Here is a 24,442-nt window from a genome sequence, read left to right as displayed (position 1 = left end):
GCCAGCCAGCCCTGGCAGCATGCAGCCATTTCTGTGCCACCACTTAGCGACTTCCAGGCACGAGGCCAGGTTGATAATAGTTGTGGATAGGTGCAAACTGATGCAGACTGCAGTAAACATAGTGTATATGGATAAGCACCACTGTCTTCAAAAGGAAGGAGAACGCTGGTGCGATGTGTGCAATTGTAATTTTACAATAAACTTGTAATGAAACTCCATGCAGATAGCAGCCCAGATCTGCAAGGCAGCAATGTTTGGAGTTTGGTTGTCCTCCCAAGCTCACGTGAGTTTCATCCAGGTGCTCTGGTTTCCTCCCACAGTCCAGGGCATACTGGGAGGTTAACTGCCTTCTGGAAAAAGGAAAAAAAAAACAGTCCATGGTGTGACCATGTGTTTGTGTCTGTGTGTGTTCTGTGACAGACTGGTGTCCTGTCCAGGGTGTATCTCGCCTTTCAGCGACCCTGTATTGGATAACGTGGTTAGAGAATGGATGGATTCATGTGTTCATTACAAGACACTACACTAGTCTGCAAAGCATCCTACTTCTTAGCCCAGTATGTTGAGTTCAAGACACATTATAAACTGTAGTCAGTTTTTGTAATTAATGCAATTTATTGTTGTACATCTGTGAAATATCGGGTTAAGTAGGTGGCTCATTGGTGTTCCAATCATCATTACCAACCTGCTACAGAGGGTGAGCAGTTCAGTGATCAGTCCTCTACAGGGAAACAGCTGTAGCCATGCCTGCCTGTGTGACAAGAGCAGCTAACTCTGTTCCTGTTGGGATTTGATCCCGGCCACTTGCGGATTCCCGAACACAGCATCGCCCCCTAGACAGCAGATAACTCCGCCACAACGAAAGACAGATCCTCTGGTGCAGCAAATGGTTACTCTGTCTAGACTCCAGCAGGAGGCTGACCTCACTTAACTGCATGAGCCCCATTGCGCTCGTCCTCCAAAAAGCAGTACCTGGGGTCTTGAAATACGATTGGAGAATATATAACTGTGTTTTGTGACCATTGTGAAGAGATCAAGGCACAACAGACTTATCTCTTGTCAGAGAACAAATTGGAGGATTGCGGTGTTTTCTTCCATTCAGACACACAATAGGTTTTGTTCCCTTTTCATGAATTCCAGATGACTTTGTTAATTTGGAATTGTAACAGTTTCATTGTGTATAAAAATAACTTTAGTTGCAGCTCAGAATAAAGGTCAGAAGTGTTGGGAGCATGCCAGGTAAACTTGGAAGATTTTTCCTTTTCGAGCTGTAGCACTGGCAGCAGGAGATGGGCTTAGAAATGCTTACCAAGTGTACCTTGAAAAGCATCAATAATGCTGATAATTCAAAAAGGCCGAAGCAGTTTCCATGCGATTCTTACATTAAATTGTTATTTTAGAGTTTCACTTCCAAGTTATTACTCCTACAGTTTGCTATGGAAGTTCCTATATATCAATTTAAGCAGATTCTGTAATCATTGCTGAACCTTCAAGGTTTTGTATGCTACTTGTTATCACAATTTAAATAATTCCTCAACTTTTAAATGGTTCTTTTTGTCAAAAAAAAACATGGAGATATCGGTTTAGCTATGTAAAAGGCACAGTATGGATTTCTGAGACGAAGGCTGTGCATTATAGACATCATAGCCTCACTCAGCCAAGAGGAATCATTATAAGATGTCTTTTGAGGACAAGGACAAGTAATCTGGGCACGAATAAATGAAAAACTCTAAAAAGCCTGTATATAAAAAATTAAATCTAGAATATGAAGAAGAAAGAGGAAAGTTCAGACGGAGTTATTTTTTAAAAAATCATATTTGCCAGTGAGGTTAGCACAGAGGTGCAATGGTTAGCATTGCTGTCTTGCAGCACTGGGGCCCTGTGTTCAGTTCCTGGGGTGCTATGTATATGAAGTTTGCGTGTTCTCCCCTAGTTTGTGTGGATTTCCACCGGCTGGTCTGGTTTCCTCCCACAGTCCAAAGACATAATGGCAAGTCTGTGAAATTGGCCCTGCTGTGGGAGTATGTGTGTTTGTGTGTGTCCAGCAATGGACTAGTACACTAGGGTGTATCCCGCTGCTTGCTGGGATAGGCTCCAGGTCACTGAATTGAAAGTGCTGGTGCTTTACCAATAATTTTATTATATAACCACCAGATTTTGAAGTGGCCAACTGTACCTTATCTCAGTACCAATGTCTCAGCTCATCGCAACAACCTCAACAACATTGGGAGAATGAGGCTATGCGGATTAGCTCTTCTCAATAATGTCATTCATTTTTGGACGAGCCACAACCCATGAAGTACATAAAAAAAGATTCAGTGTGACTGGAGGAGGGGTGTGACCTTCAGTGTTTTCACTGCGATCATCTAGGGACCAGGAAAGTTAGATTTATTCTAAGCCTTTTTTTAACTTTCGCGTTTATAACACGATTCGCCCAGATTTAGAATCTGCCCACCCACCCACCTCTTTAACACATCCATGTAATCATTTCTACTACCAGAAATTTCTTTCAGTTCACATCAAATCAGGAGCTATTACACATTTTCATAAACATTTACAGCCTGATCTGCTTTAGGGTTGTGGGTCTTATAATGTATCAAATCCAGTTTTCTATTGTCACCCCAGACACCCGTCGCCCCAGACTTCTTACAGTATTAAGGAGATTAAGGAGGGGGCGATTCCAAGCGAATCAGGTACAGTAAATAGTGTTACACAATTCAACTGTTCTAAACGGAACAGATATAGTTCATAACAGAATAGAAAACAGGGCCGATTTAATTTTCGGGTGTAGATGAGGTGAAACTCGTAACCACCCACAATGCAACCCTTCTCGGAAACGAAAAAACAAACGATTCTTCATCCAACGCCATTACTGAAAACGGAAAGGAGCGCCTAACGGGGTGAACTTTGCATATACCGCATGTGACCTCTGTTTTGCGTGATTCTTTTTGACGGTTGTAGATGCATATACTGTATTTTGTGTGAATCTGGGTAACGTAATTGTCTGATAAAATTCTCTTTAAATCTGAATCTAATTTTGTACACAAATTATATCACATTTCATTCTATACAGTACATTACAACAGGTGAGCGAAACCAGGGATTTCAGCATTACACATACTGTACAGTGTTAACTGAATGGCCATAGTACCCACTGGCCTTTACAAATCATGGTCTCCTAATAATCCCAAACTATGAACTGGCTTCATCACTCCGTTCTCCTCCCCACTGAGTGATAGCTGGTGTGTGGTGAGCGTAATGGCGCACTATGGCCGGCGTCGGGCAGAGGGAGTCCTCATTACCAGTAAAGTGCTTTGAGCGGAGTGTCCAGAAAAGCGCTAAGTGTAAGAATTAAATATTATCTTGTTACATATGTACTGTACAGTATATGATTTCGCTGAAGATCCGGTTTCTTTCATTCAGTTGTAACTTTAAAGTTCAGAGTGGAAACACAAGCTGTGGAAATGGGGTAATCGTATTCTCACTCTTATCAATCGGCTAGTGTTTTGATGTACAGGTAGGTTCGAAAATCGCATCACCTGAACCAGAGCTGACTGGGACCCTAGATTGAGAGTTTTAAAACACTAAAAAAATAAAGGATGTCAGTTATTCGTGGGACATGGTGGCACTACTACAGAAATCTGAAACATGCGTTTCGTACTATTACATTGCACTGTACTTATCTTCACAGGAACCTCCTGCTCTACTGCATTCAAGAGAATAATTCAGCCTAATTGTAGAAATAGCTACCATGATATGAGCATGAATCAGAGTGAATTTGTGATCGTCACTGGTAATCAGGGGTCTGAATCCAGTCATTAGCTCCCACATTAAACAATTGTTTTCTGGAAATATGTGAAAATAGTCATTCTTACAATTCCACTTCGTCTTTTAATCGCTTTTCACATTTATTTTCAAAATATTTTTAAAGACCTCACTCGTTCCAAAGTTGGAGAAAGAGACCCAAGTTACTCGCTTTGAGGCCAAGGTACTGTACGGTATGTCGTATATACAGTAAGTATCACATTTTACCATTATCGAAACGAGAGCGCCGTGCGGAGTGGAAGTCGTCTTGAGCATTAACCGAGCCCACTCGACAGTCTCGTTTGCTGCACTTCACGTGAAAACCCATTTGTTTCCTAATCGTTCGCTATTTAATTCAGAACAACCTGCTGCAAAAGACTCCCCCTGTAGTACAACCCCTCGTCTTTGACGTGAGCCCGGTTTTGGTGCAATGCGAATTATCTCTAGTCATTCAGGCACACACGGATGCACACACGCGCGCAACGCTGACAGCCAGAGCGCAGAGCAGCATCCTCCTCGCATTGCCATAACAACCGATGGCACAGTCAGAATGGCTCAATAAAAATATATTTCCCGACAATAAGCATTTTGATGAAAGACTTCTACGAGCGTTTACAGGTTTTCTGAACTGTGAGAACTCTGGCTGACAAGATAACGGCAGCGGAAAACGAAGACAACACCTCTCTGCCCACCAACATTTACGGCGGCCAAACAAAATTTTAACCTTAGAGGTTCAACAGCCAGAAGAAAGACAACCAGTTACACGGCGTGCAAAACCGAAACATCAGTGCATGAGAGAGAGAGAGGGAGGGGGGGTGGGGGGAGACCAAAGAGACCAAGTTAAATAAAGGGCGGCGACTTATCGAAAAGGAAAACAATAGAAAAAAAATTGTATCTTTGAACGCGTGTTTGCTAGTGAGAGCAGGAAGTCACAACGTGAAGTTTGTGGAAGCCGCCTAATCCACTCGGGTCTGTAAAAATCCACTTTTTTTCCCCCTCAATTTGCATGATGGCTCGGGAGAACGGGGAGTCCGGTAAGGAGTCGTGGAAAAAGCAAGTGGATGACATCAAGAAGCTGTTCGAGTTCAAAGAAATCCTTGGAACGTGAGTAACTTTTAAATTGTGCATGGTTGTGCTCCGTAAAACAAACAAAAAAAAGTTATGCTTCAAAGCTCCTACCGTTTCCGAATGATCAAACTTTTTTTTACCATTTGCAAACGATTCTTTGAAACCCTCTCTGAAGTTGACATTTTTAGTGACCCGAATATCGTGAAATTCTTTCCCGTGTTTTGTATCAGAAACACAGAAAGCTGTAGCGGAAAGCCACTGTATATATCTTCAGTTCGGCGTGAATTTCTGATATTCTCTCAGCACTTCCCCCATTTGTATGAAACAATAAAATATGGGGCACTTGCGTTGGACTGTTACAGCGTAGCTCTAGATCTTTGCAATTTGTGCACATTAGACCCTGTGAAATCACCGGTAAGATCAAACGCTTCAATCCCTGTATTTTATTTATGAATCAAACATGTGATTTATAAGCCGCAGGCAACCGTAATTCATATCTCTGAGGGTAGAGAGAAGGTTTGGTATTGATGTCACGCTTCGAATCACAAATATTTTTTTCAGCAAAACCGAACGATCTAGATTAGAAAACATTTTTATCATTTAGGATTTTTTTAAAAAAAGCAGGTTTACGATATTGCGGTGATTCTTTTTTTACAATTATTGTATATCGTCTTTGAACATTTAGGCTAGTGATGATCTTAAGCGGTATTTATAGCCATATTTATTATTGTGTCACATAATCAGTTAACCCAGGGTTTTACATTCAAAACTTAGCAGGTGGTGGTTTGGAGTTACTGTACCTGAAGAGTGTTTCCACATGTGTTTAGGTGATCCTTCAGTTTAAAATTATTCGTATTACAAAATTAGTTTAACTTACATCTTAGTGTACAGTATGACGATAAAACACGTTTCGTTACCATTATAATACATCGTTATATTCTAGGAAATCTAGAGCAAGTGACGTTGTTGCGTGTCCTTGTGTATTTGTCCTGATCTGATCTGAGTTTCATTATTAATGGTCCTTGGCCAAACGCTTTAGACAAATTTAAAGAGTGCAATTTCTGGCCATTATTAGATTCCTTTGAGGCACCAGTACAGATTAGTTATAAAATCCTTGTACTGTAGTCTCCACAGACCGGCAGAGATGCTTTTCCCCTTGGTATTGTTTTAGTGTGCTGTAGATATTCATATCCATAAAGGGAAAGGTAGTGATTTCTCGTTTTTTCCCCCCTCTGGCAGTGTAATTGAATTCTTCTTGGCTGAATTGAAGCATATTGGCAGGAGGACAAACGAATCGGGAACATTCTGAGATTAACAGCCTCAGATTAGAGGACAGGGGAAAAGCCCCTGGGAGCATCTCTTGTTTAGATTTTCCTTACATTCCCCATGTTTATTATTATAGTTCTGCCCTTTGAAATCCGATTCTCTGGTGCTGAATCCAAACATTAGGCTGCATAGAGCATCTCATCACCCTTTTCTCAGCCCCTTTTGAAATATTGCCTTTTAATTACGTTTCTTCGGCCGTCAGGAAAGATTGATGTACTGCGGATGATCAGTTTGATAACCATCGTGACTCATGTCCACTGCCAAACCATGCACTTCCTCTCACACCGCAAGCCCATATGGCCAGTGTCAGAACTAAGACTTCAAGTCTTAGATCTGACATTAGATTAGAAGCAGATCTATCTAACACGTAGGATATACCCAGGCGTCTTTCAAATCATACTGATAATCACAGAATTCTAGCAATGCCTGGGGATCCAGGTTGTGCAGCAATTCACAGACGGTCTTGCTGACATAAGCCCATCTAACTCTCTCAGTCGGAGCCCTAAGTCACTTGTGTGCAAGCGATGAGAGAATCCAGGTAAAGTTGGCTAACTAAGCCTCCCTGTCCCATTAAGAGGTCCTTGACTCGTTAGTTGCCAAAGTTATTTGTCCTGGTATGATCTGAGTGTTTATAGCCATATTTATTATTGTGTCACATAATCAGTTAACCCAGGGTTTTGCCATATTTATATATAACTTTATGACACGTGTGTTGCCTTGGCTCTGTGGAGTGCAGTGTGATTAAGGTCAGTGGATGGTTATCAACAGTCGCCAGTAAAGTACCAGTAATTCTGCCCATTGCATCCAGATTCTTCAAGAAGGAAGGTAACGGAGCTCCCAGCTCAACACAAATCTGAAAGACGTCTTGGCGTCAAGGCTGTACCAAAGCTCAGCCTGTCACTGGTGATGTACTGCACTGAGCATGTGCGTGATATCTTTGGCTGTATCTGTGAAAAGGTCACAGTAAACCCACTTACTAATACTGAAACTTTATTGTTCTCTGTTTAATATAAGGCTATAGTTCAGATCACATGCTGTTTCTAAATTGATTAGAAATACTGTATCTTTGTTGGACCTAACTCGGTTGTCCTGATTCATGGAGCCAATGAAAAGGGAATCCTAATATGTAGTCTGGGAGCCTACAAGCTTAATTTCGTGTGCCAAGTCAAGAAAAATAACCCTGGTTCCTCTGCTTTATGGTAACTGCTACAAAAAGCAGATGGCAGTTTTAACCTTTCCGAATCTGCTTAATATAATGAATGAAAATACTACAAATCCCATTTAAAATGCATCTGATTTCTTAAGTTTCTATTCTTTTGGGGGTTTCATGTTTTGAAACCACTCTTTGCATTGGTTCATTTGATTTCGGTAGTAAGCTAAATGATTGACTTGTAATACTTTTTAGCAGTCATAGTAGATCGCTGTGAAAGTTTTTATCTTTCAATGCAAAAATGAAACCAGTTGAAATAAGATAGGTCTGGTCAATTTACAATCCCTTAAGTAATGTTTCTTTTAATATGAAAAAGGTCAACCATTATGCCCTCTTCCGTTACTTCTATCATTATTTCTGAACATGCTATATTTTCCATTTTAAATGGGTTTGAATGTGAAATATTTATTAAATAAATGATTTTACTCCTAGAAGAATACTAAAGATCTGTGATTGTGTTATTTAAAGGGTAACTACAACACTATTTTTATATTTTGGTCTTAGAAAGAATCGGAACCGATGAGTGCATTTCAAATTGAAACAAAAGTAAAATGTACACAGTAATGTTTCGAACCTTAAATTTACATCACAAAATGGACGAAATTCAGGTATGCGGAGCGCCGTATTGCTGTCATTGCCTGTGATTCAGAGCAAGCTAACAAAACGTCCAGTGATGTGAAACGGTCCTATTATACTGTAGACAAGCAGGCTTGTGAATACGTCTGTTTTAATCCAATAGAAATATTACTCTCGAGTTTGAGATGGTTTTGCCGACAAACACTATTTGTTAACTCTGCATGCAGATCATGTTGGAACATTTCTGGGGTCTGCTGCACAACCTGTACTTATTCACTTGTACATCGCGTTACATTAGTCATTACAGTGACTAGTGAGCAGGAAGGGCAGCTTCATGTTGCAATCCGTGCAAACTCTTGGTTTCACGGTTTGTGACAGCAAGGGCGACCATACAGTACTTTCACACAGTTCACGCTTTTGTGCTTAATTCGGAATTAGTAAAACCGTGCAATACTGTCAGTGAATTTATTTTGTTGCCGAGATTTAATAACCGAGCTCAGAAATTTGGACGTCAATTTCCCTTTAAAGGAAAGTACATTTTAGAGTAGTCTAAGTTTAAAATCGTTATTTTGTCAACACGGCTTTCATTCTCCTGTTTACTTCCAGGCTTTGTTGTGAAGATCTCTTTGCCTTATGTTTACCCAAAACATGCTTGGCTAAACTTTTAACAGTGCCATCTGCAAGGACACCATGCCTCGTGCTCGGTGATAAAAAAGGATTCAGTGTAGAATTTCAAAGGCTCTTGTGCCGTCATGCTTACAGTAGCATCTCAAAATCACGAGGGTTTATTCGATTGTTGGAAAAATCTTTGTTAACATGAAAAAAACAACAACTCCCACACTGGATGTCTAAATGAGTTGAACGGAAACCTCCTTGAGATTCTCAGATCACAGTAATACATTTGATCATTGTGGCGAGCAGTGAGTGTGGCTGCCTTGAAGCTGTAGGGTCCTGGCTTGGACTGTCTGTCTGTGTAGAGTTTATATGTTCTCCTCATGTCTGTGTGTTTTTTTTCTCTGGATGCTTCAGTTTCCTCTCATTTTCAGGTGATATTCTGGATATGTTTGATTTGTGACTCTATTTTGTGCTTTTCTCCTTAGTCCTACGATGGACTGAATACTTAAGTACACTCCCAAACTAAAAATCTGAATGCCACATAGACTAGATCCAATTGTTACTGAAGCCAGTTCATGTCGATTGTGTCAAAATTGAAATTCAAAGCCAACTCTACCCGTTTAATGGTTGTGAAATAAATTTAGTCGTTTCACAGGCAAAATGGGTTACACTGTGTCAAAGGCCGTCAACTTCGGATGTGTTTTATGTGAGAAATAATTATACTAATTTCTAGAAAAAGGACAAATACTGTTTAATAAAATAAGCTGTTATGGCACAAAGACAAATGGACAAATGTGGGTCCAATAATATCTATGCAGGACGGATGCTGGACATTTGTTTTGCTGATTTATGGGTCGTTGTGAATAAAAAATAACTACTGCGTAGTAGGTATTGTTAATTGTTTTATAGCTGGCATGTGTTTGATAACTGCAATCCCATTAACTGATATATGAATCATAAATGTTTGCATGTCACTGTGGTGCCAGTAAAGAAGCTCAGTATTGGACATTTGGTCCCTGGTAGTACTTACTGTACCTAAGTGATAAGTAAGTTACATAGCTCTGCCTGTTGAAGTCATAGTCTCATGGATGGACATAGACAGTTCTCACATGATGTTTACTATTCTATTATTAACCAAGTTAACATTTTGTATATGGCTAATAGTAACGAATGAATATGATATCTTTTTGACATAATGCCAGAAAATCCAATCATACCGAGTAATAACGCAGTACTAGTATTACTCTATGGTGGGTTTATCTCTTGACAGAGGGCTGTAAGGTCTTGTGTAAACATGCCTGTTTTCATGCCCTCATATCATTTGCTGCTCAGACTGTAGCCATTGCTTTCAGACATAAGTGCCAAAGACGTATGGAGTATTTTTGCCTTTCCACGATATATACTGACGTCTACAAGACCTCAGTTATTTAGGTTACGCTTCGATGGGAAAACAAAAGACATGTATTTCCCAAGCTGTTCTAATCCGTGGTACGGTATTTGATAACCTAACCGTTTTTTGCTTATTTCTTTAGCTATAATGGAGGAAGCCGTGTACCTGAAACAAATGTACAGTATTCTTTTTTACATGAGACTTATTCAGTTTTTAACAAAGTAATTTTCCCGGTTTAGTTGAGAGAGACATTTTAACCTTGATCTACTCCTTCTCGGTAAGAATATATGAAAGCGATTTTAATGATATTAAAACCACACAACAGATTAAAATATAAAAAAAAAACAAGTGTAATTGAAAAATTATATCAGAGCTAAAGGTTTTAATCTGTATTGTGCCTAAAATGTATTCTAAAGAGAGGTCAAGTGAGTTCTCTGTATTCAAATTCAAAATTCAGACTGTGAAATTTGCCAGTTTTTTGTTAAATAGTAGTGAAGATTGAGGTGACATTTTCCAGTAGTGAAAGGCTGTCACCAAATCAAAATGATTTGTTTCAGTATGGGGGAAATTTCCCAGGATGGTCCTTGTGAGGAGAGTCTGTAAATCTGAGACTTCACAATGCCATTCCAGACAGAAAGCTCTTTCCTGAACTTCAGACTATTCTTCTAAGTTGTTTAGTCATGAGTAGGAACCAGAGTTTGTTACTTATGTTTTATTGTTTTTTATGAACATATAAAGCTAATAAAAATACATTTTTAAAAAGTTGCCAGTCATCTCAAAACATCACGTATCACAATATAAATGAGTATAAAGTCTGTTAGTTAGCATTCTTTTCCATTTTGACAGGTGGGGAGATTTTGACTGCTGGGGAGAATGGAAGGTGGATCAAAAAAGAACAAGCTTCCAGAAACATAAAATCATTATTTTTATGTAATATAAATAATCCACCTCTCCCAATATGTCTCAAAACCACCTTCTGGAGTCTTAACTGATAGGTTAACTGATAGGTTAATTTTTTTCATTTCTTAAATCTCTGAAATAATAACAATCCAGTTTTCTTTGGTTGGGGGATCTCTGTGTAATCATTTGCATGTTATAGCTTTCTTGCTTGCTGCCAAAAATGCTTTAAGCAAGTATTTAATCTCTTCCCTCAACCTCATCAGGCAGATTACCCAGATACAGAAGATTTTACAATTTCTAAACATAATACAGTATATCTTGAATCAGACAGAGACCACAGTTCTTCCCAGTTCCTAAGATTGCTTTCTTGGACTCTGCCAATATACTGTGTATGGGAATGTCCTGCATGTCTATTACCACACTCTCTCCAACGTGGTTGTGGCAAACCAAGCTGAGAGGCCATCATATACACTAGATCTGTAGAACAAAGTCACCTGACATGTCTGAATCTGTAAGGTCATTACTGTTGGGTATTCCTTCAACTTCAAAGGAGAAGGCGTCATTTGTTTGTCTACCTCAGAGGTGATTTTGCACATTTGTGAAAGAATTTTGAAATTGCTCTGCTTTCTGGTTACCTCATCACTCTTCATTTGCCCTTATCGAGTTACCAACAATGAATTATCCTCATCTGTTGAAAATGAAATTGGGAATTAAGTACATGCATAAAATTGACTTGAATATCTTTATGAAATGCAAGAAACAGTGGAGAGCATGTACAGTAAATGAATTTTGGTATGTATGGCTGAGCAATTTAACACCCTGTCTTGTCCTATTTTAAAGACCAATCACTTCATTTTCCTAGGGTCATTTTCATATTGATTTGTATAGAAAAAATAGTAAAAATTCAGTTGTATCTTTATTCGATGCAAAAAATCTTCACTTGGCTATTAAGCTGAGAATTTGAGACACTGTTTTAAAATGTATTATGCTCTTTATACTCCAAGGCAAATTGCACACCTTTTGAACAGTGAAATTCCAGGAAGTGAGTCTGTCTCTTGAGTTAATTTCTGTTAATTACAGTGAAAGGGTTGGTGCTAATGTAATAAAAAATGTGACATTGTATATCCAGCTGTTCTAGGACAAACTCTACAGCTGGCCAGGACTGAAGATGTCCTGCAGGGTCAGCTTGGTCTGAGCCACTGAAGGCTGCTGACATACGGAGACTTTCAAAAATCTCATTATTACTAATGGTACTGTGGGTATTATATTATACCCAAGAATAATTCTGCATCATGTGGATCTTTTGGGGAGATAACAGCAAAACACCTTTACGCATATGTCAAAATAAGAATGTGTACTTAAATTATACATTAAAAATAATAAGAAGGTTAGAACATTTTTCCTGGTGATTAATGTAGAAGAGTTCTTTAACAGTTATAGCATTATTGAGCACTTCTTGGCAAATAATTCAAACTGTTACATCACAGATTTGTGAATCACAAATCTTACATCACAGGTAAAGGCAACATATGCAGTTTAGGGGTCTGTTCTGACTGATTATAACTGAAGCTTACAAAGACAGGCCTGGCAGCGCCTAAAGCAGTTAGCACATAAGGTACCTCTGACTGCTCCAGCGTGTTTCTGTGTGATAATAAGTACACATTGGCATGATTCTAAGTAAAAGCATTACTTGCAGATCAAATGTGACCTTTAAACATGCTGCAGAGAAGAACCACAGAGCAGAGTATTGTCTGTAGTGAATGGTTAACCACACAATGGTAATGAGAAAAAACATAAGCAAACGAAAGATGAATTAGGCTTCTGAGTGCATCATGGTATCTGTTGCACTGCACTTGGCAGTTAAAATCCTGCCATTCTTTCCAGGCTTTCAGGCTTTTCAGATGGATTATGGGGATGGACTAATCTGCCTGATCTGTGCAAAAGCTCGGTGTTCATTAGGGGAAGAGACGGAGCTTATCCGTCCCAGAAGCCCTCCATCAATAGGGGGATCAGATAGTCTTCTGTTTCAATTCAGCTCTAAATGGAGTTCTTTATAGAGCTGTAAATCGTCTGCTAAGTTTCCCTGTGCAGTCTTCTCATCTGCTTGATTACAGTGTAGTAAAAACATAAGGAAGGTTACAGGCATGAGGCCATTTGGTCCATTTAGCTTGTTTGGTTTTAAAGGCTCTGATTACCCTCATGTTTTGTACTTAATACAATAAGAATAGTAGATGGTTTTATTAACTATAGATGGATATTTATAAATTATGGATAGACTTGGCATTTACTGCTTTGGCAAGTTGTGGTAATGGGTTGAGAGGAAATCTAAATTTCTATGGTTTACAAGAAATGTACTGACAAGGCTGCACAAAAAGAGCCGATTTCAAATTAAAGATGTATAGTAATTAGTATACTGGCCTAAAGCCACAGTTTTAACAATGTTACGAACACAGCACCTCAAGCACTGTAGTTCCATGACATACAAAGAAGCATTTTCAAATACGTATTATTAAATGCCATCCTATAATCTGATTACCTTTCCATTAATAGAGTCATAGGATGAGTGGAACCAGGAGACATTCAGTAGCATGCTTCAGCTTAAGTCTTAAGTCCAGGCACATGCATTTAGAAACTGTGTCTAAACTATTTCTAGTACTGTCTCTAATGTGTAAATCCATCTTGTTTATCACAGAGGACTTCACTCAGAGACAATATTTCACATAGAATAGCAGTTTATACTGTAGCAGTTGTGAATAATTTAACTTCCTTTGAATCTGTGGTCTGTTTTATCAACATTTTGTGATGCCAGCATTCCTGTTTCTGTTGGGTCACACATGAACTGTTGTTTGTTCAACATGCACTAGTGTACATATTATTATCTACTGCGCAAAGTCTGTTTAATTGTAGCTGTTTTTGCTTACTTGTGAAATCTGTGCACTAATGAAAATGGGAAATGTTGGGTCTCAGTCATCGTAAGAGTTTGTTTTTTTGTATTTCCCCGTGGAAAGTAGTGGAAATGCCACCTCTAAAATTAACTAGTTTCATCATGGAAAAAGAAGAAGTATCAAATAAAAGTCACCTCCGATTCTACAAACTACTTATGAAACAGTTTTTATGTGTCACAGTGCTATGAGAGCATGCATGTGTTTCGTCAAACAGGACCACGACCTTGTAAGTGCAAATCCTGAACAGTTCATAACCATCTACAGTCAAAATCTAGCTTCCTTACAACAGATGCCGAGAATGACAAAGTGATATTGGCTGAATGTATATTTTATACATCACAGAAAAAGAATTAATCTGACTACATTTTAAAAATACATTTTTACAAATTGAAAGCAACATCAATCTTTTACCGAGAGCCTTAGGGAACATGTAATTTTTCAGTGTAGAAAATTACAACATTTTAGCAGTTTCATTTTAATCTTTGAGCCTGGAGACTTCCACAGACAAACTTTAAGACATTATGTGTTAAGACAACGATATGTAGTGCATTATCCTGATATGTATGTTTTTCTGTTTTTGTTTAATTCTATATATATAGGTAAATGATGGGTGAAGCTTTTGTGAAACAGCGTATATACCTCTAACATCCATGACTTCAGGCTCTTTGTCTTGATCCTCCTAACTTCACATAGAGGTGGTGTGTAAATGCAAGTCAGGAAGTACTACTACCTTTAAAATATCTGTGCCCCATAGCGGCCATCGTACTGATGTGGAATACCCATGGAATGTGATTCTAGATGTTGAGCAGTTCCATGTACAGGTCTAGAAGTATGTAGGATGTCTACTACAGAGTGAAAGGGGCTGTCTGCAGCAGTCCCACATGTCCCACAAGACCTGGGCTGTGAACGTGCATGCCGAGAGCAATGACTGGTCTGAGTATGTTGTCCCTACATTCCATTCCTGGTAGGTTGCCATCAGTGATCAGCACAGGTGCATTCTTTGGCTGCTAGGACGTGTTCATGCTGTTGCACCTACATCTGAAATCAGTTATGGAGATGTGTGACCCTTGTTCTCCTGTCTTGTTCTGGCATAATTATGTGTAGATACCTTAAACTTGCCAGTTTGTGAAATTGTGATCAAGTGGGACAGAGATGCTTTTATGAATTTATGGTTTCTCAATGTCTTCTTAAATGTTACATAGTTACAACATGTGTACTAATGAAAAAATCAGTACTACTTTGGCACTGATTTGCATGTGCATGCCATGCTTGTCTGCTTTTTTGTTTTGTCATGAAAAATGCTTGGTTGCAGACATTATTTATCATGTGAAAAACAGGATTATTTTTGAGATATTCGTTGAATTGTTACCTCTTTCAATTTCACATCAAAAAACAGATGATTTAAAGGAAAATCAGTGAGAAGCCTCAGGAGCATAAGCTCAGGTGTTTTAGTAAATCTCTGTACCAAAATACATGGCCAAAAAATCCTACTGATTTTAAACAATTGCATTTTGATGCTGATAATTGCAATTAAAATGGCAATCGTCAGCATCACTAGCGAGACGACAGCATTAGTAGAGAGGACAGGAACATTTTGTTGGATTTCCTGCACTTGTTTGACCGGGGCAGGATATTTGATTTGCTATGGGAAACCATGTGAATGTGCAGTATGTACATGTAGTGAGTGTATTAGTGTGTGATGTGGGATTCCTGTTACACCTTTGAAAATGCCAGGTCCTTCACCCCTGAATAATACATTTTTTTGTTTAACTTTTTCAAAGTAATTTGTTCTTTTAATCTTTGCTCTTTTTATGTTTGAAGTTTGCTAGAAGCATCTCCCGAAGCCCAATGAGGAAATATAACTGAATAAAACATCCTCTTACTTATATTTACACAGTTCTCAAACTTATCAACATCAGTTTCAATGGCAGTGCCCTGCTGCTCCCCCACAAATCTGTACTGGATAATGCAGTTAGGAAATGGACAGGTGGATGGACATTTTGTATATATTTTGTATACCTTGTACATAAAATAGTTTACAACCACTTGCCAGAAAAGCACTCATCACAATGGGTTTGTGATAATCACTGTCAGATAAGCAATCTGATAATTAAGTCACAGGTCATACATGACTTCCAACAGCCACACCTTCATTAGATTAGTTCCTATTTGCTTTACATCCCTTTCATGTCTGCATCAGGATGGGCTGAGCATGAATATCTCCATAAAGATTAAAGCGATTGGGCCGCAGCAGCAACCTCTACTAAGCCCTTCCGAATCAACCATTTCCTCATACAAATAGCAGGTGACAATACATTATTTGTAACTGCACTTACATTGGGGAAACATCTTTTATGATGATGTTGGTAGATGTTAGCATCCAAATTTGCTTTCAGTCGCATACCTTTATTGGTGTCTCCGAAATTAATTTCAACATCATTGAGCTTGTACCCAAAATATTTAATGCAGCTGGACATTGCTGAACTGAACACGGTGCTTCTTTCATTATGACACAAGGCCCGACTGTAAACTGAGAACTGTTTACGTGCAGGCTAGGGAAAGAATATATTTTTCTTTGTTAAACAGAAGGGATTGTGGCCCCTAATGAAAGCATTGTTTGTGACAAAGTTTTTTCTTTTCGGGGAAGTTCTTGAAATGTCTTGCTTGCCTCTTAATTTGTGCTTAGAGTTGATTTTTTTTTTTGCTTCGGCAGAAATCAGCAGTGTAGTTGAAGCAGTGTTTTAAGCTGTTGAAAATCAGATGAAGGCATTACCTGTCTTATCTTTCACAAAAAAAATGCCCAAGTAAGTGATTGACACAACATTGTTTCTTCTTTAATTCTGTTTTTACATAACCTGTAGCTCCCCCACATTGCTGCTTTCACTGATACAGCTTAGACTAATGGGCAGAGACAGTTGCTGTGGATGCTAATGACTCAGCTGCTATAGTCTGTCAGTCACTGGATGCACGAAAGGCTAATTTCAGAGCTTTAAGCCAACTTTATTCTCTTGGACTATCTGTCTTGTCTTCCTGTACTCTGTTTATCTTCCAACATAGTTTCTAAATAGGTCTTGATTATTGTCTATATAAACTCACACCGTCTGGACACTTGACCTCAGTGGGCAATACACTGATCCCCTTTAAACCTCTTTTCCTGCATTGCAGAAGGACAGGACATTGAATCCACAAGATTTTCAATATATTACGTTAACGCTTGTTAGGATATACATGTGTTGTCCTGATTTAGTTCCATAAAATCATAATTTCAGGTGCAATTGTGTGCTTTTACCTTTGAGTCCAAAGTGCTTGGCTGTGCTTGAGTCAACAATACACAAAAGGAGCGAACATTTAAACGGTTAGAATTGTTGAGCTGTATTATTCATTAGTTCCATGTTTACATCCCTAAACTTTTATCTGTGTTATAACTGTATATTATTTGTTTGCTCTTTTACATCTGGCTGACTGAAGGTTGGGTAAACAGTTCTGGTGGAAGGTTTGGTAAAACAATGACATGCTTCTTGACGTTTCATACATATTTGAAATGAGATATTTTAAGTAGGACACCCTTTTCAGTTTTCATCTTGCTCAGGTTAGGGAGCTCTTTCTTGGTACCCAAAAGGTTTTAAGATTGGCATACTCTAACAATGTGTTTTAGGAGCTGGTCAGCCTGAGTCTATGGGTACAGATAGACAAAATGAACACTCATCTAGCCTTTGTATTGTCACGGACTGCAGTTCTCCACTCCCATTATGCCTGATCAAATCAGTCATCTGCTGTTGCTTTCACTTATGGTGAACTCTGTCACGCTGTCTGCCACGCTGTCTGCCACTTTAATGACATTAAGTGCTTTGACACTAGGAGAAAGGAGACTTGGAGCTTAACTCTAGCTCTCTCGGGACTGATAGTACCTCAGGTTTCGGTACATGTGCATGTAAATTTCTGTGTGTTCCAGATGTATGGTTTGTCCCCTCGGGCATGCAGTGGCTGAGAGCAGGCTGACCCTGAAGGTGACAGCCCACACCATCCCTCTGAACTTCATGCTTCCTTTCTCTTTGCAGTCAGTTGCAGGAAATCTGAAGCCCACACACCTACAATGTCATTTTTTTCTCAGTGCACTTTTTTTTGTGAGACTCCCGAGTTAGTCATTGTTTCAACCACGCTGTGCGAAAGCCATTAGTAAGACAATGAGTTCAACTATCCTTTCACGCCCACTGGGATTCTCTGTACCTTGTTTTTCAGGCTTTTAGCTGATAAGGTAGTTTTCTGTAGTAATTTTCTTTTTTAAATGTGAGACCACAGTTCCATTCAAGTAAAGTTGGTAAGAAAAAAGTTAATGCCATTAGATATTTTGTACAGTACACAATGGAAATAGAGAATTTTAAAATAAATTACTCCATTTTGATCCTTAATAATTAAATTAATGATTCATGTACACGTGGATAAAATCTATTCAGAATTGTTGTTCACTTCAAATTGGGTTATGTCCATTACATGAGAGAATGCAAAGTATAATACCAAGCCCCTAAGAAATTTGGAGACTGGGAAAAGGTAAATACAGTTAAAAAATATACTGATGAACTGATAAATGATCTGTGTTATACATTCAAACACTTACAAATGACTCCTCATCGCATGCTAAAAATTGATTGACCGTTTATGTTGTGTTTGAGACCTAGTTTGAAACTTTCCTATTAGAAGATTTTCTCTTCAGGGACATTTAAAGCAGATGCTATAAAAATGTGTCCCAATTGTACTGCAGAACAGTGTCCTTGAACAGGGAACTGTACAAGTTCCTCCAACTGCGGCTGGTCTCTCACACTAGAGGCACTACAGCCCTGGGGCTGCATGAGACCTGGTCAGGCCAAGCTCTGCCTGAATTCCTGCTGCTCTAGGAAACGCAAGATAAAGATTTCCTTCTCATTTGCTGCAAACATAGACTCGCATTATGACGGCTGATTCATTCCTGCAACAGTCTCAATAATCACACAGGCCCCCATAGTTCCTTTTGTGTGATGTGTTACTGTCATTGTGGTGCTTACTAACAGAAGTAATTGAACAGTGGAGCAGACAGTATCCATTTTTATATGCTTGTTAATGCTTGATTCATTTTCTCTGAAAGGACTTTGAAATAATCATTCCTACAGCTTTATTACCAATGCCATCCAAATCAGTTAAGTTATATTTAGGTGCTGGCAGATCTCGTTAGCTACAATATTGAAAATATGCACTTACTGGTAAGAATTAGGATTGTTTTACATGGTACTTTTTTGAAAATAGTCAATATTTATTTTTACAGGCATAGGTATCTTGCTGCTATGGAGAGTATGTATGGCACTTGATACTACATGTGGTAGGACCGAATAGCTCAAATGATTTGTAGATTATGGTCATACTGTCAATTGGTTTGAGGGGTACTGAGAATACAAGTTTAATGACTGCTCAAATTAGAGCTACTGATTTCAGCATGGACAAAGAATATGTTCATCATGAACATAAACACATTAAACACTATTCTAACATAAGAAAGGGTATTAGAAATAAAGAAGGAATGTAACAGTAAAAATAGTAGTTCATATTTATAGTCAATAAATATAGTTTAGTATGCTTTTATAATCAGAAGTTTAAATGTTTGCTACATATTATTATAGGAACACTAAAACTTATACAAATTTAATAAGTAAAATGTATAAGTTCACAGGCAAGATTGAACATATGTATTCAGGTCACGTGGCTGTCATAACCTTTCAGGAGAGCAGGTTCTCAACCTCTGTGAACAGGTGCAGCTCCTACTTTCTCGTCTAGATCAATTACAAAATGATACAAAAGAAATAGGAGAAACAGTGAAAGTGCGAGATGTTAAATTTCATTTCTGCAACAGGAATTCATAAATAGTGATGATTTTCAATATTATGAGTAACAGTGTACCTGTGGATGAATGCTTGTTGTTTGGAGAACAAAAAAAGTCTGTTTTGAGACACACATCAGTGAGAATCATCTCAGAACTGTCTTACGATGTTTAATAACTTACCTGTGCAAAACAGGATTTTGATTACAATAGCAAGGCAGAAATTTGCTGGTGTATCTGAGTCCAAAACTAAAACTGTCAACGAACACTTCAAACATTTCATGTTTTCATATTCAAACAGTCTAGCACAACAACACATTATATGATGAGTATCACTCTTAAGCCATTGTTTAGAAACCTTCTAAAGCACAATTTAGAAGAGGTAAGGGCTACATGAACATGCTGGGTTTTAACCAATGAAAATAATACGGAGTTCTACAAAGGTTAAGGGTCTTATTTTTGGGAATGTTTAATTTATAATATGTTGCACATTAAAAACAGTTACACTTATAGTTGATAACATGTTCACATAGTTTTTATCAGGGAAACTATTTTATTCAGGGTTTTGAGATTTTATTGAAGCATTTCATTGAAGCTGTATGTCTGCGATAAGTGCTTTGCACAAAGTAGCAGTTGCCATCTATAGGAATTCTGTTATATTTTTATTACATTCCTGAAGTCTCTGCTCACTGGTCTCTGAGTACTAGATGCTGCTGCACATGTCCAAAGCTCATCCCACAAATGTTCAGTGGGCCTCAAGTCTAGTAAGTAGAGAATCCAAGGCATAAGAGTCACGTTCTCATCTCATCTGTTGTTACACAAGCAGCTCTCTCTCATCGTTGTTATACAAGCTGCTTGTCGATGTGGGTTGTCCTGCTTGAGTGATGTTGTGTCAGGATGAGCCCACATGCTCAGCAAGAGGTCCCAGAACGTGATCACTGTAGAGCAGTACAGTGAGGTTGCCATCAGTCTCTATATGTGGAGATTTGTAGAAGCTGGGCTCTTCCTGCCTGTCCAGACCACTGCACTTGGATAGACTTGGACCTCCCTGTTAATCTTGGTGAGGGGTACTGACTCATGGTCTCCCAGATCATGGCCTGTCACTGGCCGACTACATTTCCAAGGTATATGCAGACATAGTCCTACCTCCAACATATTGATGACAAGACGCTCTCTCGATAAGCAGGGCATATTGATTTCTTTTTTGTACTTCTTATTTACTTCTTGATGTTCAACAAGTTGAATTACCTCATCATAGTGCCCAATCTGCTCTTTCTCCACTAAACTGATGTATTGCATCAATTAGATTGATACAAATGTATCTTGGTCAGTCATGAGTGATCAATTCATCAAAATGATCACAAAAACATTTGAATATTATGCAAAATCTGTAATTTAACTCAAAACACATATATAGTGATGTTTTTTATGCTTGGTATTTATATTCTAACAGTTTGAAAATACTAATCTTTTCATGGATGTTAATAAGAAATTGATTATAACGATGTTATGCAAGTGAATTCAGTGTCTCTCATGGTTATTGTCATGATTTTCAGTCCATTTGCCTTGGTTTGCTCCTTTTTCTTTAAGCCCTATTTGGACAGGTGCTTTTTTGAAATACAGTTTATTGAGAATCATATCTAGCAAAACCTTGAGGCTCTGCGCTGGATTAAAATGTCGTCGGAGACGAGGTATAACTGAAGATGAAAGATTATGCCTAAGAGACGCCTCTTCAAGGAAACTACTGGTGCATTTCACTTCATGCAAGGGAGTGATAATCATAGAAGCACAAACACAATGACCATTTATTGTTCACAAGAAAATAACACATTTATATACAAAAAAAGCTGCAATTAAGAAAATAAATGTACAAAGACCTAGTATATAGTTGATTTAAATTTACTTATTTTTTATAGAGAAACATAATAACATAACTTAAAAGATCAAATAACTGGTACACTGAAAAACTACTATAGCATTATTTAAATCAACTTTTTCATTGTGAGAATTCTAACATTCTTAAACAAAAACAAGATGTATTCAAAAAAGGACGCATTAGCAGAAGGAAATTGCTCTTGCTATAGCGTTCCTACAACAAGTTCATGTTTTATTAATTAACTGAGGTTTGTTGTAGACTTACTAGTGTAATATCTCCACAATCTCTTTGATAAGTGTGAATGAAAGCTCCCTAAAGGTAATGGTGTTCAATCATAGTTCACCTCAATTTATATGACCTACATTTTTATGTTGTTTCAACAACGTGTTGGTGAAAGAAGTTAGCGAAGTTAACATAGTAAAGATACGACGTTTTTTAAAGAAAAAGTGAAAGTGAGATGTGTTATCATTCTGACATTATTGATGCTGATAACCAAGCAGTGGTGTTAATAGGACATCTAACACAAGTCTTTTATGTTCTTCTATGAGGAAAGAAAAATGGAAACTAGCTGATAAATCCACTTAATGGCTTTAATATATTTTCTGCTTAATAGATGACTACAGTATTACCACTGAAGTTTCATATGTACTGCGGTTTGTCTCTCATTTTCCTAGACTGTTGTTTTATTTGACTGTTGACAATCAGTTCAACAGAGATTTCTTTACAGATGAAAAGGCTGTGGCAGAAAACTCCTTTGTCCGTCTGGTGAAGGGAATATAAAATGCAGCTGGCCGTAACCTGATTTTACCATGCGTGTCTTATGATCTTTGTTGTCTTTTACTTTTGTGATGAGTTAAAGTGAGTTTAGAGCTTAGTACTCGAGTAGTTTGATCCTTGCTAATGAAGAAGCTCAGGAAGAGATCAGAGACACTGAATGAATCCAGATTCCATTCTAAATTGTTGTTTACAAGCACCAAAAATACAAACATATGTAGACATTATACAGTACAGAAGGTTGTATATGGATGGTATTGAGGCACAAATAGTTTTCGCCACTGTGACATCACACTACATGAGTTACAGGCAGGTAAGCTTTATTTAATATCTCATTTCTGTAGTCTCCACCTGAGCCAAAAACAACTTCATTTCACACCAAATGGTAGATCCTAGCATTTACCCTAAGTAACATTTACTCACTATAAATTAAATGCCGTGAGAAAAAATTCACAGTGTTAATTTAAGTAGTAGAACACCTGCAGTTGGTAACCAATGTACATTGTGCAGTGCATTCGTACAAGGATGTCATAAGGAAGCCAGTTCCATAATTAATTATTTGTAATAATGAAACAGAAAAGTTTTGATCTTTATAGATGGCCCTGGCATGAAACAATGTTTTTTTATTTTCTAATTAAGAATGACAGTACTGTCTTGTATTATTGCTAATGCATATTCATTAGAGATTAATGAAATCAGTAATTTCTGTTCATTGCTGTTTGCCCAAAGTTCAAAAGTTCAGTCCTTGCTCTAGGTGAAGTTAAGATCATTCTCCTTCTTGCTATAATAATCTGCATATCTGTTCTGTGAGATTCCACAAGCTGTACAATGGATATAGATTGCGTAATAATGATGAAGGAGAAATAAGGAGGAGGAGATAATATGCATTTTTCTAGTCCATATTCTCACATATACTTATTAGGGGGACAAGTAGGGGGGCACTCAGTGTACTGCCTGTGTAGGTCGTAATGCCCCAGTATAGTGACGGGGACACTATGCTGTAAACAGGCGCCGTCCTTCAGATGAGACCTAAAACCGAGGTCCTGACTCTCTGTGGTTATTAAAAATCCCAGGGTGTTTCTTGAAAAGAGTAGGGGTGTAACCTCCCTGTCCTGGCCAAACATCCCATTGGCCCTTACCAATCATGGCCTCTTAATAATCCCCATCTCTGAACTGGCTTCATCACTCTGTTCTCCTCCCCACTGAGTGATAGCTTGTGTGTGGTGACTGTACTGGAGCACTATGGCTGCCTTTGCCTCATCCAGGTGGATGCTGCACATTGGTGGTGGTGGAGGGTAGTCCCCATTACCTGTAAAGTGCTTTGAGTGGAGTCTCCAGAAAAGTGCTGTATAAGTGTAAGACATTAAATAAATTAAATACAAGAGAGCCCAGGACGATGCTCCACTTTTATAGATCTCCCTGGAGGCGGGTAGGGTTCCTTCTGGTAGGAGCCATATGCCAAAGCTCCCGTCATGAGAGACAGAGCCCTTATTTCCACTAAAGAAGCACCCATCGTGGCCTGACCCAGGCCTGAGCACACTACAGCCTTTAGTGTACCTTTAGTGTTCCCGCTGCAGGTGCTATTTTATGTAGTAAAAACATTCTTCTTTTACATACACCCCTCTTCTCCTCAGTGATAACCACTTAGTCAGTTCTGCTGCTATGGGGTGCTGAAACACATTTGATTAGCAAGCAAGGTGCCTAGCAAGGAAGCTTACATGCCGCAGGTGTTCTAACATCTTGCTTAGCAAGTGAAAAGTCATGTAATCCTGTTGTTTTCTTCAATAAGTGTTCTAGTGAAAAGAGAAAGTATGATGACTTAGTTTCTAAATATATTTCTAATGTGTACAGGCATTGAAAGAGGAAACCAATATTCACTCTTCCATGTCAACAGTAGTGTTGATTGCTCCTTTTCAGAACTTTTCAGGATATTACTTTTCAGAACGTTCTGTAGACTCAGTAAAAAGGGTATCTTTACATTACGTACTGCCTACTTTCTAGTGTAACATCTAAATAATGTTCTCTGGAAAAAATAGATCAACCTAGTAAAATGACAAAATGTGTTGATACGAGCATAACCATGTTATTAAACTGACCCCAGTAAAATTCAGAAAGA

General features: G+C 38.4%; 1 protein-coding gene across 1 annotated transcript in view; it reads left to right on the top strand.

The window, feature by feature from the left end:
- Nucleotides 1-4,606: 4,606 nt before the first annotated feature.
- camk1da (calcium/calmodulin dependent protein kinase IDa) overlaps nt 4,607-24,442 on the top strand; it is a 143,692-nt gene continuing 123,856 nt past the window's right edge. Inside the window, exon 1 of the mRNA XM_088923673.1 lies at nt 4,607-4,905. Coding sequence (XP_088779799.1) covers nt 4,808-4,905 — 98 coding nt within the window. The 5' untranslated portion in view covers nt 4,607-4,807. The remainder of the gene's footprint in view (nt 4,906-24,442) is intronic.

The sequence above is a fragment of the Atractosteus spatula genome, chromosome 8 (assembly GCF_055471065.1).
Source record: "Atractosteus spatula isolate fAtrSpa1 chromosome 8, fAtrSpa1.hap1, whole genome shotgun sequence".
Classification (NCBI taxonomy): domain Eukaryota; kingdom Metazoa; phylum Chordata; class Actinopteri; order Semionotiformes; family Lepisosteidae; genus Atractosteus; species Atractosteus spatula.
The sequence above is the reverse complement of the archived record's forward strand: the minus strand, read 5'-3'. Positions and strand labels throughout refer to the sequence as shown.